Source organism: Notothenia rossii (assembly GCF_949606895.1).
Source record: "Notothenia rossii genome assembly, chromosome: 9".
In the NCBI taxonomy this organism is placed as follows: Eukaryota; Metazoa; Chordata; class Actinopteri; order Perciformes; family Nototheniidae; genus Notothenia; species Notothenia rossii.
In genome coordinates this window covers 2006983-2027674 of record NC_136907.1, presented here as the reverse complement: position 1 = coordinate 2027674, position 20692 = coordinate 2006983, and the positions used below count along the sequence as shown (strand labels likewise).

At 44.1% G+C, this 20692-nt stretch overlaps 2 protein-coding genes across 2 annotated transcripts in view; both read left to right on the top strand.

Moving 5' to 3' along the window:
• The first annotated feature begins 5981 nt into the window (after positions 1–5981).
• The window catches only part of LOC307019049 (uncharacterized protein), a 189984-nt gene continuing 175273 nt past the window's right edge, over positions 5982–20692 (top strand). Inside the window, exon 1 of the mRNA XM_079649666.1 lies at positions 5982–10163. Within this exon, the coding sequence (XP_079505792.1) occupies positions 6538–9867 (3330 nt within the window). The 5' untranslated portion in view covers positions 5982–6537 and the 3' untranslated portion in view covers positions 9868–10163. The remainder of the gene's footprint in view (positions 10164–20692) is intronic.
• Positions 12679–19942, top strand: LOC307019051 (uncharacterized protein). Its single transcript, XM_079649669.1, has 2 exons — positions 12679–12816; positions 14071–19942. Exon 2 carries the CDS (start codon positions 14201–14203, stop codon positions 16886–16888), a length of 2688 nt encoding a protein of 895 aa, XP_079505795.1. The 5' UTR covers positions 12679–12816; positions 14071–14200; the 3' UTR covers positions 16889–19942.

The window sequence follows — 20692 nt, the reverse complement described above, 5'->3', positions numbered from 1 at the left end:
ACTGGTGTTGCATGTTCCCTTTATGCTCACCAAAGCATTTCACTCTGGGTCCATGTTGAAAAACTAAAGAGGGGCTTCCATATCCGGCAGAGCAGACTTTTATTTCTGAGGAAGATTAAGATCTTGTATTTGCATGCAGTCCAAGTCATTTCTGCGTTTCTGTGTAATATCTGAATACAATTACCCTTTTTCCTGGCAAATAAAAATCCATGATTTAATAAGTTAAAGTGTTTTGAATTCTTTCAACAGCGCACAAGTTCTTTATTACCAGGGTTCAGCAACCGGCTCCGGAGCCGCATGTATTTAAGGCACGTCTTGTATTTAAGGCACATCTAAATGAAATGCTTTCTGACACTCTGGGTATTTGTAAATGTTGAATATGTAAATATGATATCCTCTGTTGTTTGTTTGTTGTTTTTATGTTTCATGTGGAACTAAATGATGCAGGTCTCCCTTGTAAATGAGATCGATGATCTCAAGGGACCAATCTGTCTAAATAAAGGTTTGAATGCGGCTCTTTAAGCGTTCTGCTTTGGCTCCCTTGACCTTAGACAAAAATAAGAAGGAAATTATATAGGCTACAAATATTTGTAGGAATATTTATATTTTGTTGCATGGTTGAAAAATGTTTTGTATCTTGTATTTTGAGGTGATACTGTGACACATAAATAATGCGTTATATCCTGATACGGTCCCGCACCAGCGCATTTTATTGCAGGTGAATTACCTGACGCCCGGCTCGTTGAGCGAACTATGGATAAATTAAAGAAAATAAAAGTATCTAAGGAAAACAGAGGATGTAATCCTGCGGTATAGCTTGCACGTGTGCTTTCACAAGCAGCAGGCTAAATAATGTAATTCATTTCAGAGTACCAGAGTTTTTACAGGAAAGTTGTGATGGATCCAAATGTAGTTTGCGAAATATTGATTTACAAAACAAAAGGCAAATATCCCTATGGTGCCTCGAGAAGTCAGCAAAAATTTAATCCGACGACGATCGATGAAATATGACACCAATGGTGAGAAATGTAGGCCTACATATAGCCTATGCCTACTCTGTATTAGAAACTATTATTTTGTGTATTGAATAATCGTTTCTTCATTTGAGGTTTTATTCAGTTATGATTACACTATCTATACCCAGGGGTGCACATAACTTTTTTTGCCCTGGTTCTCAAAGGAGCACCTGGAGATGTTGCTTGGTGCTCGTCCTTAAAATGAAATAAACCGTAACTTTTGAGGGGGCTTGACTTTATTTGCCAGACACATGGCACTAAACACACATGCAGAGGTGAACACAGAAGACACATGCAGAGGTGAACACAGAAGACACATGCAGAGGTGAGCACAGAAGACACATGCAGAGGTGAACACTGAACACACATGCAGAGGTGAACACAGAAGACACAGGCAGAGGTGAACACAGAAGACACATGCAGAGGTGAACACAGAAGACACATGCAGAGGTGAACACTGAACACACATGCAGAGGTGAACACAGAAGACACATGCAGAGGTGAACACAAGACAACATTAGCACGACCAGTAATCCTACAAGCTGTCATCACTACCCTCCTGACTGTCAGACATGGTAGCTGATGATGTAGGCCTACTTCTTTCTCTCTGGTTGAGTCTGCGATTAGCTGCTTGCATCCACAAGTCAACAGCTGGTTTTGGGTCAAAAGTATCTGTTGTCCTCTTAGACAAGTGGATGTAATCAAATAAGCATGTGAACATAACCAATAGCCAATCATGCCCGGCGCCGTGGGAGGGCCAGGCCCTCCCATTTGACATTCCTGCCCTCCCAAATAAACACGTTTTTTATGATTTATAACATTTAAAACAAAATGTTTTTAATTTTTTTAATTATAAATAAACGGTGAAATTGTATGCTACGATGTATGTGGTGTCAGATAGTAACTAAAAATAAATCGCAGGCTACGTCAAATAAATTCATCTGTCTGTTGTGATTTGTGATTCGTCCACATTTAGACCAGTCACAGCGTCACACTCTGCCGCCTATTCTGGATTTGTTTATTGTTTATTGTGCATTCTGTAGACTCCCATTTCTGTTTGAATTACAAAATGGACATCAGAAATTGGCTTAAAAGGTCTAAGGATTTATTGAAACGAAATAGCGATGAAAGAACTGCAGCCGATGGTGCTGCTGGCGACCCGGCACCTGCCGTTGCAGCAGCACGCCTTGATGTCACAAGCTTGACCTCGCCCATCGAGCCCTTGACTCATCAACGCGGCTGCCACCAACGCTGTCCTCCGAGGCATAGCTCCTACCATCACTATCTGCGTTGCCACACCCTGTACCACACCCGCCATCCTCCTCCTCCGTGCCGGTGCCTCCACTACAGACCAGTGCTTGAATTGGGCCGGTACTCACCGGTACGCAGTACCGGCACTTCTGATTTTTACCCATGTGGTACCGGCACTTCTTACTGAGTACCGGCAAGGTGCCGGTACTCAGTAAAATGCCGGTACTCAGCCGCCGGCAATATACGTATATATTGTAAACGTAACGAAGCACAAATGAGGGTCTGACTCTGCCTCACAGAGGGTGACTGGCTGTCTACATGACGTGGCCTGCCGACATTGCCACTTTCATACAGATCATACTAATGCCCTCGATTGGTCTCTGTGTGTCATTCAAGCTCGGGAGGGTGTGTGTTGGTGTGTGTGTGTGGCGCGAGCGAGCGAGAAAGCGCGCGCACCGGTTACATGTATTGTTGTTAGCATCTGGTGCTAGCTAGCTGCGCTAACGGATATAGGGAGCTTTTTCAACAACAAGGTGGAGGAGAGTCCTTTGCTGTCAGACTTAGAGGCTGAAAACTACAGCTCTGGTGAGGTAAATTACTCTCTTGAGTCTTTAGATAGTTAACTTAGTTTAAGTTATCTCAGTGGGTCTCAAACGGTTCGGTCACCATTTATGTAAACACATATTTCCATTTGAGGGGGTAGTGATTAGTAAAATACGCATGAATAATACAAACAAAATGTTAACTCGGTGAAAAAAGGTAAGATAAACTTGTTGAGAGCTAAAACTAGTCTTTGCTGTTGCCTCAAAGAGGAGCAGGGGGGAGAGGAGGGAGACAGGAGAGGCCGATTCAGGAGCCCAGACACACTCACAACTATAAATGAACCAAAAACAAATAAATAAACAAGTTTCAATGTTTTTTCATATTGGATATTGTATGTTATTGGTTATGGCCATGTACTTATGATTTTATGATTATTTAAATGTATACATTTTTGTTTCATATGGGTGTAGTCTCTTTATTTCCCCCTCAAAATGCACCAGATTGACGCATTTAAGTCCAACATTTAAAAAAAAATCTTACCGGGGGAGCATGCCCCCGGACCCCCCTATAGGATTTGAGGACCGGCCCCACTGTTCCCAAATAGATTTGCAATTTATTTTAAATAGTAACCCATCTCCATATGTTTCTTTTTGGGTAGTAGATTTAAACTAGAGGGCTATCACTTTGTGCAGCAACGCTATTGACAAATAAATCCAGCAAAATGGCACAAAAAACTGGTAGTGGCCTCAGGGACGAGGAGTCATTTAACCAGCCAGTAGGAGTCAAGCTTTACTTTCTTTTATATCCATAAAGAAAAAGTAAATCTGTTTACAGTTGTTTCATTATGGATGTTGAGAGGTATCCATATATCTCTTCATTTTGCTCTCAAAGTGCACCAGATTGATGCATCTAACTTCAATATTTAAAAAAAAATGTTCCCGGGGGAGCATGCCCCCGGACTCCCCTAGACTAGAGGGTGTCAGGTCCACTCCCCACTTATACAAATAGCACTTTACCACTGCACCCCCTCTAATCTCAGATGCACCCTGAGTCATTTTGTTTAAGTACAGTGAGCCTTTCTAAAATATACAGTAAAGAGACAAACCCACCAGCATTATAGGATGTACTATGACTTTGTGCCAAATACTTGTTGCTGATTTAGAGTACTGGCACCTTATTCCAATTCAAGCACTGCTACAGACGCTACCTTGCAGCACATCAACAGGTACTTTTGGGCCAGCAACCGCTCAAAGACCAACAGCCCCAGGTGATCTTGGGGTTAATAAACCCAACCAGGTGAAACTGGATCGTTATCCAGGGAGATTGTTTTCAGGAAATAAGTGCACTTTTGCCACTGCACGGTACTACAACAGGCCATGCCTTGAATTTGTTAAAAGCAGACGCAGCCTTTTGTTTCCCCTGTAGACAGTTTAAAGTAAATACGTCTTCATCTGATGCGACTTTTACTGTCAAAGGTTTTTGCGACTGGAAACACGCATTACAGACTGGAAAGGACTGCTAAGGCATGCCGCATCAAAAAACACATTTCATGTGAGAGTTTGTGGAGAGAGACAGATACGCGAGGAAACAAATACGTCCGTGACGTCACCCATAGGATTCTGCAGAGTTGCCGAGAAGCCCTTAGTAGGCGGAGTCGGCCACTAACGGCTTGACAGCGACGTCAGAGTCTAATCCCCCCTGCTCCAAATAAGGGCAAAGAGGCAGAGCCGAGGTGGGACCTGCTGCCTTCGAACTGGAAGTAAACAGAGCTAGCTCAGGCTAAGAAGCTAAGCTAACATGAAATACGTGCATACCAAGTTACTGCTCAAAGTGTAGTTCCCCTATATAAATGTTAAATTCATAATTAAATGAGACAATCTGCAAGACAATTAGCTATTTTGTTATTTTTAATACTTGTCATTCACACGTTAAGAAAAGACGGACTCCACCGCTCGGCCCCGGACCTAATGGAGCCGCAGTGGGCTAGCTCCGGGACGCCGGCTGGAGCTAGTCCCCTGCGGCTCCGTTAGCTCTGGCGGCCACCACTGGGATAATTGGGTCCCCTATTAACATTTGCTCCCGTTGGGGGCGTCATAGCCATAGACTATAAAAGTCTTACCTAAGGCTGAATCATAAACTAAAATGCATATAGTATAAAGGCTTACGTCCTTAGCTGGCTAGTAACAAGCTAAGCTACCAAGTACACAAACACCTGCAAACGGGACATGTATAATATTATCATTTTAGACTTCTTGGAAGTTCTGTTCGTATATTCAAGCGCACAGCACAACATTTTAATTGTCTGGTATTTTTAACAATATTCCCTAAAAGGCACAATCACCACGAACACGAAAGGGTCAAGTACAGTAACTACAACTAACTAACGTTGTAGCCTCTATGGTTGTAGCCTAGCAGAGTGGACAAGTGGCTGTTAGCTGACAGTGAGGCATGTACATGTCCATCAAAGTGACCACGCCCTAATTTATACAAAAGCTTTAAGGCTTAATATTAATGAAACAGATGACTTGAGAAAAAATTCAACCCCCCAATCCATATTCATGAAGGGGGGATCTAACTATACAGAGAATATGGTTTTTTGAACCACGATGTAAACATGTTTAATTCTGCTCTAAAATTGGGCATTTTAACATTGGGGTCTCTGGAAATTGCTCCCTTCTGCAGACTGCTCCTAGTGGCCACTAGATGAACTGCAGTTTGAGGCACTTCCGCATTGGCGTCCCGGCTCTTCGGTTATGGCTAGAAAGGATCCGTCTAGTGTAAAACTCTCGCGATAGTTTGCAAGTCACGTGGCTGAATGTTTACGTTTGGCAGGCAGCCTTTCAGTTACGATCGTTAACATCAGCAAATGATCGTGAGAAGCTAAACCATCTATTAATTATGTCAATGACAGGGAGTGTGATTGTTGAAATAGGGTGTTAGCGGTCTTGCTGGTGTTCAAAGAAGAATGACAACACTGTAGATCACCAACACTATGGTTTATTTTGTATTCACAGGCAAGTCAACGTTGTCGCAGTAAAAGTCCCAAGATAGCTCCTGGTGCAATACAATGTTCCCTTGCAGTGTTTTACTATTATGTCTGATGTTTCTCTATTCATATTACTGCTGCATTAATGTGTATGTTGCATGTTACTGCTGTAGGTCATGATGTCACGTCACGTCTGTCCCTCCGGTGCTAGAGCAACGCTGGCGTCTTGTCTGTTGACTGCCGCTTCTACCCCCGGACTGTTTCTGGATGTTTGTTTGTTTTGTCTACGGGTCTCTATGCTGGTTTTCGCCGATCCAAGGCTGCTCTTCACTCCGTTGTGCATCTCTCCAGCTCCGTTTCCATTCATAGGCTCCCTCACTACTGGACTGTATGCTACGTTAGCCATCAAAGCTAACAGCTGGCTCCACTCCGTCACCTTGACTACCCGGTCTGTATGCTACGTTAGCCACCGAAGCTAACAGCTGGCTCCCGTCACAATTGGACTACCTGATTACACCACTGGATTGTTTTTCCTGGCTCTGGGTGTGTTGATCGCTGCTCTGGACTCGGGTGAGTACGCTGTGTGTTTTGTGATGGTGATTGTGCCAACCTGGACCGACCTGTTGTGCGCCGTACATCAACAACAACAACACTCACTCTGTCTGGCTGCCCAGCCGGCGTTCTTGCGGGGAGCCTCCACTCCCCACCAGCTCGTCTACTGTTGGGTAGCTAGGTCCAGACATGGTGCCGCAGGGACGGTCTGGGGTAACCAACACCACACGCATCACTCACTCCAACACCTGGTCCACTGCTGCTTTCACATATCTCACTGCCTACCAACTCCTAGCCAATCAGTTAATAACCACTGCAAATACACTACCTTGGCTACTCTCATCTGCTGCTACCTTTCATCTGCTGCTTGGACTATCTCTCCCGCTGCTTCAGCCTACTACACCACCAACCTCTCGCCCTCTCATCTACACTGCTGCTGACCTCCACAGCCTCAACAACAACCATCGTCTCCCTCCTGCTACTGCCACCGCAGCTAGCGCCGCTGGGATCCTCCGCCGACGCCGCTACATCCACCGGGGCGCTGGCCTCCCCCGCAACCGACACCTCCCTGACGGTTCACCCATCCCCTCACTCTGGACTATCCCCCACCCCCCCGCCATCCCCATCCACCGCACTGCCAACCTCAACAACCTTTGTACCCCCTCCCCTGCTCCACCATCCATCTCCCTCGCACTCCTGAACTGCCGCTCCCTCTCCAACAAATCACCTGTTATACACGAACTGCTACTGGACAATAACATTGATCTGCTTCTCCTCTGTGAAACATGGCAACAGCCCCTGGACTTCTACGCTCTCAACCAAGCCACTCCCTCCAACTACAGTTTCACTGCCAGACCCCGCCTCTCCGGGCGCGGGGGTGGTCTCGCTGTTCTCCACAAACAATCCCTACACATCACTGAACTGAACCTCAACCTCCCACCTATCTCATCCTTTGAACACCTTGCTTTCTCCCTCCCCAACTCTATCACTACTGTTCTAATCTACCGTCCCCCGAAGCCACACCCCTCTTTCCTCTCTGAACTGTCTGAACTACTCACCATTGCATCCTCTCTATCTTCCCACCTCCTACTTACTGGCGACTTCAACATCCACATGGATCAGCCCAATGCCCCCCTGACATCTGACTTCCTCTCCCTCCTTGACTGCTTCCACCTCACCCAACACATTGACTTCCCCACCCATACCAAAGGCCACATTCTGGACTTAGTCTGCTCCTCCTTTCTACCATTATCTAACCCCCAGCCCCTCCCCTTCCCACTCTCTGATCATCTCTGCATCCTCTTCTCCGCCCCTCTACCCTCCCCCCACAACCCCAAAAAACGCACCATCTCCTACCGCAACATCAAGGCAGTCAACCCCCTCACGCTCTCCCAGCTCATATCCTCTGCCTTCCCGCCCGACTCTGCCCCCTCTTCCCCTGACGACTATGCCACCACACTCAACTCAATTCTCTCTGACTCCCTCGACTCTCTGGCCCCCTGGAAAACCTCCTCTGTTTCATTCACCAACCCCGCCCCCTGGTACACCCCGGAACTCCGTACCATGAAACAGACCGGCCGTCAACTTGAAAGATTGTTCAAACGAACCCACCTCACCGTCCACGCCGAAGCCTATAAAGTTCACATCTCCTCCTACCGTGATGCTCTCCAAGCCGCCAAATCTGCCCACTTCTCCACCCTCATCGACAGCACCAACCGGAACCCCCGCATCCTGTTTTCCACCATCAATAAATTGCTCCAGCCACCTGACATCAATCCACCCTCCTCCCCTGACCTATGCAACTCCTTCCTCCTCGCCTTCAACAACAAAGTTTCACAAATCAACAGCTCCCTAACTGCCATGACCACGATCTCCTCCAACCCCCACGCCCCCCCTCCTCTCCCAGTCCACCCGCCCTTCCCTCCCCTCACTGCCTTCTCTCCTGTTGACTCCTCCCACATCCTAGCCATCATCACCTCATCCAAAACAACCACCTGCTTTCTTGACCCCCTCCCTACGACCCTAACTAAGGCCTGCCTCCCTGTCCTCATCCCCCACCTCACCACCCTCTTCAACCAATCTCTATCCCTTGGTCTTGTTCCCTCCATCTACAAACTTGCCTCCATCACCCCCATCCTCAAAAAGCCCACCCTTGACCCAGCCAACCTCTCCAACTACCGCCCCATCTCCAACCTGCCATTCCTCTCCAAAACACTGGAGCGTATTGTCGCCACCCAGCTCCACACCCACCTCCAGTCCAACAACCTCTATGAACCCCTCCAGTCTGGTTTTCGCCCACTCCACAGCACTGAAACAGCCCTGGTCAAAGTAATCAACGATCTCCTCTCCTCTGCAGACTCCGGTGCCCTCAACATCCTGCTACTACTAGACCTCAGCGCAGCCTTTGACACTGTGAATCACTCAATCCTCCTACAAAGGCTGCGCCAACAGGGTGTTGAGGGCTCCGCTCTCGACTGGCTCACCTCCTACCTCACCGACAGGCAACAATTCATCTCCCTCTCTGGCCACACATCCGCCCTCTCCCCAGTCACACAGGGGGTCCCCCAGGGCTCAGTCCTCGGCCCCCTCCTCTTCATCTGCTATCTTTTCCCCCTTGGTCACATTATTCGCAACCTCAACCTTGATTTCCACTGTTACGCCGATGACACCCAGATCTACATCACCACCAAATCCCCTCACAACCCTCCCCTCACCCATATCGAAACCTGCATCTCTTCAATAAAAACATGGCTGACTCACAATTTCCTTAAACTCAACAGTGATAAAACAGAGCTACTCATCATAGGCACCAGATCAACCCTCAATAAAACAGGACCCATTTCACTCACCATTGAGAATTCGACCATCACCCCCTCCCCCCTGGCACGCAATCTTGGCGTTATCCTGGACCCCACCCTCTCCTTTGACCCCCATGTCAGCTCCATCATCAAGATCTCCTACTTCCACCTCCGCCGCATTGCCAAAATCAAACACTACCTCCCCCCCCGTGCTGCTGAATCCCTCATCCATGCCTTCATCACCTCCCGCCTCGACTATTGCAACGCCCTCCTCACTGGCATCTCTTCCCATTCCCTCCATAGACTCCAAATGGTACAAAACTCTGCTGCCCGCCTCCTCACCCACACCCGGACCCGTGAACACATCACTCCCGTTCTCCGCTCTCTTCACTGGCTCCCCATCAAACAACGCATCATCTTCAAAACACTCCTCCTCACCTATAAAGCCCTTCACCACCTAGCCCCCCCCTACCTCTCTGACCTCCTCATCCCCTACAACCCCCCCCGAGCCCTCCGATCCTCCTCCACTCTCTCCCTCACAGTACCACCATCAAGACTCAAAACATTTGGCAACAGAGCATTCTCCAGATCAGCACCCCGCCTCTGGAACTCCCTCCCCCAATCTGTCCGCCACTCTCCCACACTGTCTACCTTCAAAACCCAGCTGAAAACATACCTCTTCTCCCAAGCCTTCAACTTACCCTACCCCCCAACCCACTGACTTCACTCACACCCCACGCTGTATCTCTTATTCACCCCACGCTGCATCTCTTATTCATACATTCATCAACTTTTTCTTTCCTCTTTTCCATTATGTTGTCTTTTGCTCGTTGTCCTATGCTTGCTCCCCCCCTGTGTTGTCCTTTGCCTGTTCATGTAATGTTCATGTTCAATTTTCTTGTCCAATATGTTGTCTTCTGCCTGTTCACCCCCTTTCTGTACTTTTAATTTTTTTGTAAGCGACTTTGGGTTATTGAAAAGCGCTATATAAATAAAAGTTATTATTATTATTATTAGGTGTGTTTCCGAGCCGCTCCAACGAGAGTTACAACGAGAACGTGACGTCATATTTACACAAGACGGATCCTTTCTAGCCATAACCGGGCTCTTCCCCAGAGTTTTGCCGCTTGGTCACATCACATGAACGTGCCGGGCGGCGCGGTCCCGTGGGTTAGATGCACGTTCATAATGCAGGGGGAAATAACTCTCAGAATAACGTTATTAGCACATTTTTACAACTTGAGGAACGAATGTTTTTAATAAGGGCTATACAAGTGTTCATACTGGGTAGTTTGTTTAGTTTAAAAAAAATTATCCAACGATTTACAGACCATTCTTTCCCCATGTAAGTCAATGGGAAAAAATGTTTCCGGGCCTGGCAACCAAACGGAAGTGTAGTACTGCCGTTTGGCCAGCACGAATATTTTCATAAGAGTCCGGCGCACTTCCTGGGGGCTTGGTTCCTAAGCTAAAGGAGGTTATAAAGGGAGTTTAAAACCACCTTTCCTATCATCCAGAGCAGGGGTTCCCAAAGTGGGGGTCGCGACCCCCCGAGTGGGGGTCGCGAGATGATTACAAAATAAAAATGGAAAATTAAAATAAAAAAAAATTATTAAAAAAAATTAATTAATTTTTTTTATAATTTAAAAAAATAAAATTATTATTAATAATAACGTTTGCATAGAGATTTTCATGGCGGACATGTCATCTGTATAATTTCCCCGCAACGAGGCTCCCCCTTTGACAATCCACTAGCGCAGTGTTTCTCAAACTTTTTCATACCAAGGACCACTTAACCAATAAAAAACACTCATGGACCACCTAACTCCACAAATTTCCAAAAACAATAGGCCTGCTTACCCATTCCAACAGTATATAACAAATTACAGCCTAATAATGACAGCTTAACCTTCTCTATATCGCCTCGTTCACACATTAAATCAACAATACAAATACAGATTGTATAAGCATTTAGTTCAAATGCGATTTAAAATCCTCTCAGGTTTTACACCTCTTATTATGAAATGTAGACTACATTTATTATGTAGTATTATTTTAAACACGAGTTTATGTCCGAGCCAACAGACTCACAGATTGTTGGCTACTGAGAGATATGCTGTGGGGGAGGCGTTCGTGAATTGTTTTTACGGAAACAGAGGGGTTTTAGGTTGTCATAAGGCTGTTGACGGTCTTATTATAGGCTGCATCCATTGGTTGGTTTTGTGGCACATTTGTAAGGCTGTGCCAACTTAGGCAAATCAGGCAAACTTGAGCACACAGGGTGGAGTGAGGTTGAGCGATGGAGAGAAAGGGAGAGAGAGAGGTTGAGCGAGGCTGAGAGCATGTGCAGCGGTCTGCTTGCGCACAGAGCCGGAGTTTGTGAGAGAGCCGGCTTGAGTCAATTTCTCTTCAAAATATAATTGATTGCCAGCCTCCCTTGTCCCTGGCAAATCAGTTACGTTGGTAACGTAACTGATTTCTTCTAATGTGCCTGCCTGAATCTGGCGCTGAGTTGCCATATTCCTTTCATGAACCACTTCCTGATATCCATTGTTGCAGATAAATATAAATGATAATAGCCAAACTAACCTAGCAAGAGTAAACTGACAGGCTGCTGTGCCGCATCTCACTCAAACACCCACACGACTCAACCCAGCGAAAAAACAGTCTCGCGCGCAGCCTTTCATTCAGAATTTAATTCAGAATTTCATAGCAAAATAAAAAATGATATTAAACTAATCTTTCAACATAGTTTAAAACACAAATAAATATTAGGACAGAGCCCTACAAATAACAACCATTAATAATAAAACAATTAAAATGTTGTATTCAGCCCTGATTAAAACTCACCCCCCCCCCCCCCGACAGGGGGTCGCCAGTCTCTGGCTCTGTTATTTTGGGGGTCGCCGGCTGAAAAGTTTGGGAACCACTGGGTTATTCGACTGCAGCCTTGGACAGCTACGTACGGCCACCCAAATAGGTCATCTGACGGCTGCAAGCGCGAGCTGGTCCGCCATAAGCTTATAAATGATGTCTTTAAAAAGTGTGTTGGTGTTGAATCAACTTTTTTATAATGAAAAATAATCATAATAATTTCTCCTTTCCAGGAAACTCAACAGAAAAAAAGTATTCCTAATTTCCGACCCTGTTGTACTTCTACTTTAAGTACAATATCTGAGTACTTTTACTTCTATTCAAGTACAAGATCTGAGTACTTCTACTTTTACTCAAGTACAAGATCTGAGTACTTCCGCTTTTACCTAAGAAGCAGATCTGAGTACTTATACCTTTACTTTAGAAGCAGATCTGAGTACTTCTACATTTACTTTAGAAGCAGATCTGAGTACTTCTACTTTTACTTTAGAAGCAGATCTGAGAACTTCTACTTTTACTTTAGAAGCAGATCTGAGTACTTCTACTTGTACTTTCGAAGCAGATCTGAGTACTTCTACCTCCTCAGTTTCAATGAAATGACTGTAAAACCTAAATTTCCGACGCATCCCTGAAGGCGTCCCTTTAAGGTGGAGTTTCACGGTGCTGCAGCGGCTCGTCGGAATTTCAGTCCAAATAAACTGAACAACCGGAGACTTTCTGACCTCATTGATCCCCCTGTGATGCCCCATTGCCCCCCGGTGATGCCCCGGTGATCCGGCTTGTGCTCCGCTGTTCGGTAAGTCCTCTTGTTCAGCCTCAGTTTGTAAATTCTGCTGTTTTTACCTTAGCTGTGCTTTAAAAGGATGCTTACATTATGATGCACGCTTTTCAAATTAAGACACGATGTCTAACTATCTATCATATTGTTCACGCACAGCCTGCCGGGTATATGATTTTAACTTTGTGTTTTTTAGCCTTTATTGGAGAAGAAGTTGTGTTTGCAGCGTTCTTATTATACATCCATGGTTTGCATCTAGTAGCCATTTTGGTGCGTTCAAGTTGCGTCGAGTGAAAACCGTCAAATGAAAATCAGAAATGGCGAAGTAGCAGAGGTGGAAGAAGTACTCAGATCTTGTACTTGAGTAAAAGTAGAAGCACTCAGATATTGTACTTGAGTAAAAGTAGAAGTACTCACTTAATTAAAGCATTAATTAATTAACGCTGACAATTATTTTATGGCGCATTAAAGGTGGGGTAGGTAAGTTTGAGAAACCGGCTCGAGATACACTTTCTGTTATGTTCCATGGAATGCTCTTAACATCCTGATAGCAATGAATATCTTAAGTGCTTTGACAAAAAATCCATAAAGAAAGTCATCTCTGGAAGCCCTGGCGCTGTAAAAAGCACGACCAATCATCTGAGCCGGCCCGGCTAAAGTAACTGGATGGCCTACCTGCCTGTCAGCCTTCCATCTGTGCACAAACTTATCTCGTGCCCTCATTGGTCATGTGTGCGTTCGTGTGTGTTGGAGGAGGGGCTCTGTAAGGAAGTGGCAGATTTTTTCCAGTTGTGTATTTTCAAATTCTAGCGCACTCAAGCTGGTTTCTCCAAAATTACCTACACCACCTTTAACAGTTTGAATTATTAATATTATTATATTGAAAGTTCGTATACACATACAGAAAAACCACAGGATGGGTGTCATCACAATACATTAATGCTCTGGCACATAGCTTTTGGTTTTGTATTTGATTTGATTACATTAATTAATGTTGATGTTGAGATTTACAATACATATTTTAACTGCTACTGTGCAAAGGGAAAACTCCTGTTAAAAAGCACCTTATTGTTTAAAGTGTTTGCAAACCAAATGTTACTGCACTTGCGTTCATATAGCAGTACGATTACAATACAAGTGCATTTTATAGCTTTGTTGCAGTGGGACCATTTTCTTAAACATCTTGGTAGAAAATGAGCTGTCTAGGTGTAAAAGGTTTTTGGTTTTCAAAGTCTCTGTTAACTAACTCTGACTTTGTTTTCTGTCCCACAGACTGCAAAGCGCAGCAGACGATGCTCTAAAACACCAAAGAAGTGTCTTGTTTCTTCTGCAAAGACCCAAGTTCTCAGGATGTTGTTCAGGAAACAAAAAGAGGATTTACATTTTGGTTTTTGATGTCAGCATGGAGAACATCGATGAATACATCTGGCAGCGCCGCATCCACCACGGGGTTCGGCAGCAGAGCGGCACCGTCCCATTCCCAGAATCAGTGAAGGTTGGTTTGGACTTCAATGCAGCGTTGGAAAGGAAGGAAAAGTTGGATCCGAGGCTGCTCACAAACGCTGTGATGCTGGAGCTTTGCGCATTTGCAAAAACTGTGACTCAGTCCGAGATGTATTTCTTATTGGAAATGCTGGACTTCAACTTTGACCTCGGCGTAGACTTGGACAATGATCAGCAGTACTACGAGTACGCGAGGCGTGCTTATAATAAAATAAAAGTAGTGAAGAATCAAATCAGGATGAAAACTCATCAAAGAAATAAAGATAAATTCTCGCTACCAGACTTAAGCTTTTTAGTCAGGACCACTGCAAATGAGCAGCCCGGACGCTACTATGCTAAAAGAAACAAAATGGTTGATACTTCGGTACTTACTGATGGCAGCAGGAAGACAGCAGAACCTCAGAAGACGGAGATCAGTGAAGTCACGTCAATGATGAAGAGACCAGGAGAACTACGAGTCAAGGCTAGATCTTACCCTTACTGTGAAGACCTCGGTGTGTCTCTGTTTGTACGACCAGAAGACGCGCCCAAAAACAAACTCGACCCAAATCCACTAACCAACGGTGTGGTGCTTGAACTGCTCGACTTTTCGCGAGTTCTTTGCGGAACGCACAACGGGATAGTTCACGACTTGATTAAGCAAAACTTCGGCACGAAGTTTGAGAACACATTTTTCTGTTCGCAACTACCCAAACTGTTGGGGAGGAAGAACGCCTGGTTCAGAACCAACGATAGCGAGGCTTTCCGAAAGGAGACTTATGAAATCAAGACATTGGAGCCGAAGCGAAGGAAACGAAAATCCCCAGATTACCATAACTTGGAAGAGCTTGTGGCAAGTAAGCGAAGGGAAACGCTGAGACTTGACAATGTTAACGCTGATGTTTGTCCAGATAGTGACCTGTCTTACCGGTGCCCGGTTGTCTGTGGTATGGAAATGCAGTTGGAGTCGGAGGCAGCATCGGAACAAATGGTGTCTGATGGTTGTTCATCAGAAGCCATTTTTTCTCTGGATGTAAAGCAGGAAGAAGAGGACGTTTTTGTCACTCAAGTGAAGCCTCCGACTTATAACTTCAACTCTATTTCGCCTAAGATTCTTCCAAAACACACAACTCTAAAAGCAGTCTCAGATCTGTATATTGAAGAAGAAAGCGAGGACACGAAAGTTAAAACTCGCAAACAAAAGCTGTGGATGAGGAGGGCTCCTCGCTCAAAACAAATCCTGAAGTCTAGCAGAGTAAACGACAAGTTTGCCCGCAGCAGAGAGATAGGTTTAGACTTTAACGTGGGCTCGTGTAACAAGAAGAGCCTGGATCTACAACTATTCACCAACAACACGTTGTGGGAGGTTTATAAGTTCGGCACAATGATGTCAAAGACTGTACGCGGTTTCTTTTTGGAAGTTCTGGACATGAACTTTAACCTGGTCATCCTAGATCATTATCATGAGCGCAATCTTTTAAAGTTGATGTCTAAAGAAAAGTTCCTACAGAACCACCCTGGCAGGCAGAACACTGAGTTTCTAAACAGTGTCTTTCAGTTCCCGGTTGATGTGACCAGCGTCTTTCAAACTGGACCAGAAGTTGAGACGCTGCAGGAGACTAGCTTGGATTCGAACCGGCTGGAAGATATGGATCCACATCCATTTTGTAAACAGTTAGGCCTCAACCTTTGGTCCACAGACGCACGCCCGGCAGGCCAGAAGATGGATTTGGCGGCCCTAACCAACGGAGTCGTGATTGAAATATTCATGTTTGTCAGAGAGTTGTGTAGCTCGCCCCACAGGATAGTCTACGACGTTCTGGAGCACAACTTTGATCTGCAAAGCAGAGTAACCATGCAGGTGATCCGGAGATGGTACGCGACACAGAAAAGAATGAGCTTCACGTCAAAGGCTTTAGTTACCTGGAAGAACAACCTCGTCCCATTGAGTGGCCATGCAGAGCCAGAACCAGAGTCAGAGCAAGAGCCAGAACCAGAACCAGAGTCAGAGCCAGAACCAGAGCCAGAACCAGAGTCAGAGCAAGAGCCAGAACCAGAGCCAGAATCAGAACCACCAATATCCAACCACCAGGAGGGTCTGGATTCAGAAGATGTGAAGCCAAAAAGGGAGGATTTAAATGGAGGTTTTGAGATAAAGGTCCTCAGCTATCGCATCTGTGAAGAAATAGGGTTAGACCTAAACATCCCATCGCAACAAGGACCCAAAAAAAAACTTGGCTTGCATTTGCTGACGAGAAGAGTCCTCTTTGAGATGCACCAGTATGTGAGACAAAACTGCAACCGGTACATTCCTGCTCTGTATGAGATTCTGGAGTACAACTTCGACCTGAGCTCGCAGAACCATCGGAAAGTAGAGTTCGCCTGGTCCATCGCCTCTCAGGTCATCGCAATAGCGGGTAAACACGGCCGAAAGGGAGACTATCTGAACAAAGTGATCGAGTTGCCTGTTGAAATCACAGAATCTTCGCAGTCCGTCTGCAAAGAAGAGCCCAAAGACGAATTAATCGAAGTAGACCTAAACGATGACAATGACATTGTGTTTGTCCGAGAACTGATGCCTGTAGACATAGACGTGATGATAGATTAACATCGCTGCTCCTGTAGTGATCAGATTGGTATTATGAGTCATTAGCCTTCTGAAATTCAAGACGATGTTTTATTTCACGTGTTCTGTCTAAAACGTACATTTACTACCACATAACACAAAGAAAATCAACACATATTGACAATCGAGACATTTGCTTGGAATCATTGCAGGAAAAAATACTTAAATGTTAATCCTGTCGCCAAGGCCATTGTTAGGAAAGGTCAAATAATCAATAATTCAAAATGTTGTAGTTTCTTCCACGCCCCGTGCTTCACCCCTCTACCAAAATACAACCAACACAAAGCAGTTTATAACCTTAATGAAGGTTTGGTTCATTGCTAAGCTACAGTATTCGGTTGCATTGCTTTTAAGATAGCTGTTTCTTTTCATAATAACATGAAAACTGAATGTAAATATTGTATATAAATGTGTTTTTTCCAACCTTCATTGCATTAATGGTAAATATGATGGATGTGGCTTCATCTCAAACAAAAAACATCTGGTAATATAAAACAAAAACAGCTGCTTGAACTTTAATTACAATTACCGTTTAGTTGTAATATACACGTCTTCTGTTTCTGGAACCATTTTAAGAAGTGATTTAATTGTGGCTCATAATTGTTAGCTGTTACTGACCAGGAGTTACGGCCACATCTGACAAAGTTTAAAGAGCCGGTGACAGCATCCCGACAACTGTTGTGCAATGAAACATTGGGCTACTAGTCATCTCGAACCGTCAGTTTAAAAAAGAAGATGCGATACCGTTCCGATAAATATCAATAATTTCGAATATCACGGGGAAATTCCTTCGACTCATTTTGAAGTTTTGGGGGAAGCCGGAAGTGACGTCAATGCGGGAACGCTTCACTGTGCGGCGAGAGAGCCAAACACGGACAAAGTGTGTTGTCATGCGTAGAAATGGTGAATTACTGAGTTTAGGCACGTTAATAACGTTTTAATGAAGTTGACTACAGTATATTCATATTTGTCAGTGCTTTCATGTCAATTCGGGGAACATAAACATAAATGATCGTGGTGAAGGTGATGATTAAATTAGGATTAAAAATCGGTAGTGAGAGCTGCTGAATTTCTTCCCGTCGGATGTGATATAAAAAAAAATCGATTATTTTTGTAGTTGTAAACTCAAGTGGATGAAACTACATTTATTAGTGCTTTCATGTCAATTTCGCGAACATATGAAACATTAAAGATCGTGAAGATGATGATTTAAAAATCGCTTGTTTGAGCCGGTCTGCATTTCCTGATGAGAAAACAAACCGATGCTTTTTGTAGTTGTAGTACACCAACACGGATTAAACGTGTGTTTTTTTTTACCACAATGTTGGGAAATTAAGGGATAAAATGCACAGATTATTATTATTATTATTCCCACTCCGATCGGGACACTAGGTCCACCGTTTCCCCGCAGCGAGGCTCCCCCGTTGACAGTTTACATGGGCTGGGCTGGGTGCAGTGTCGGACTAGCCATCGGGACGAATCCCGATGGGCCGGTACCGAAGTTGGCCGGTCGGATAAGTCACTAGCACATCCCCCACTCCCCCCGTTGGCAATTTACTAGCGGTACCGAAGTGGGCCAGTCGAGAGTCCCGGGATGATTTTTAGTCCCAGTCCACCACTGGCTACATGACCGTATGATCGCCCATATTGACGCACCTAATTCCTAAACTTCTAACAGATACAACATAAACCGATGCTTCAGCCTCATATGAGCTCTCAGACACGTTCAAAATTAAACTGTCATCGTTGTCTGAGCTTGCTGCTGTGTGCCCCATCGTGCGTTTACATGCAGATGCTGGGATCCTGAATGGCGCAGCTGGAGTGCTGTGCCCACAATGACGTCACACATAATTTGGCGGTAATGGAATAATCGCGAGAAGATCCAGAAAATTGTCAACATTGAAGGGCAGATTAATGGTTATCAAAGTACAAATATCCAAAATCAGTTCAGTAACGGTTTTCAAGGGGACAATATTTACTCAAATTGATGGGTTTGGATGATGGGGGAAACTCGTGTCACAGGCTCTTTAAGTGGATTAAAACATATTTTCCTGTCTTGGATGTACGGTTTTATTTTATTATGTTCTGTGGTAAGTGTTGTTTATAATGTCGGTGTCAGATGTATTTGAGCTTGAATACAGCATGTTCAAATGTTTTGCTTATGATTCTTATAACCCTAATTTTGAGAGCATCAAGTCAATCGTTTTTAACTTTATGCAACATCTGATCTTAGCGGATATTTTGCAGATTGTTTTGCAACTTTAAAAATATCTTACACATTACATTTATTGTCATTGGAAATATATATGTTACATTATGTTATCAGTCATACATTTATTTATGATGAAAGAAACGTTTTAATTTCAAAGAAACATTGATTTAGTGAAAAAAGCAATTTTATTAAATAAAAGTTTGGGTTTTCTAAGAATTTGTATATGTATACATCTTTCAGGTCTGCCTATATGATTGCCACCAAAAAAAAAAACAGGGCTCCCCTGAATGCGAATAGGTAAATCGAACACTGGTTGATTGTGTATAAGATATACACATTTTATGCATAGCCTATCTGTATAGTATAATTTTTATTTTCTTATTCGGGATTTTGATCTCTCTGTAAACACAAACTGAGTAGGATTGACATTAAGGCACCACCTTTAATTTTTTTAAACGGCATCATGTAAGTTGCGCTGACAGGCGACAGAGGTCCACAGTTGCCCCGCCCTCCAGTACACAGTTCACAAGCTCAGTCACTTCATAACACCAAAGATGGATCGCGGTAAACGCTCTAAAGTGAGGCTCCACTACACTAAAAAAGAAAAAGACAAGGCACAGTGTAATGCCTGTTAATAGCTTGCCAAAGGCATAGCTCAGTTCAAATAAAGCACAGCTATTGTGCAATACATTTGTATTGCATGTATATTTTTTTATTTGTAAAAATGTCAGTTAAAGCTTAAAAGAATAAAGATATTTTTGTTATCTAAACGTTTGACCTCTTTCTTTTACAATTTTGGAATCGAAACGGGGAATCGATAAGAACCGGAACGATACCCATCCCTATATAGGAATGGTTGTTGGCTCGATTACCTTCACAATAATAATATATCAGTTAATAAGGATAAATCAACCAAATGAAAGGTTGAAACTCCAACTCACCCTTTAAATCTCTATCCCACTGTTTTTCAATAGGATGGAAAGTTCCTATCTTTAACTATTATTAAATACTTCTTTGTTAGTTAGAATCCTGTTTTAGAGAAATTACGTTTTTTTATAGTGTACATCTCTTCAAGTGTTTTCTATTTGACTCAAACATGAGTGATCTTGAACGACTCATAGTAAAGGAAAGTCCCCATCCCCATTGCACCGCCTCCGACTCCATATCCTCGGCACTACAGTATCTAATATTAAGAGTTGCGTGAATTTCATTCAAGGGCAGGCAACTTTATTTACTTAACACATACCGAGGGTAAATTTAAAGTTCATTCACTGACATGATGACATGGATATGGCGCCACCTTGTGTTTTATATTAGATTTCTTATTTTTTATATTTTATGTATGCACCATGACATCAAGTCAAATTCCTAGTATGTGCGAACCTACCTGGCAATAAACCTGATTCTGATTCTGATGTTTACAATGCCGATTATTGAAATTAGCTCTGGCAATACAGTCAATCATTATCCTGGTGATTATTTCGCAGATAAACCTAGTAACCCCGTCCCCTTTAAAATAAAAGGCTCTTTTGAACAGAACGGAGCCATAAGATCCGGCTCCTTTCAGAGAGCCA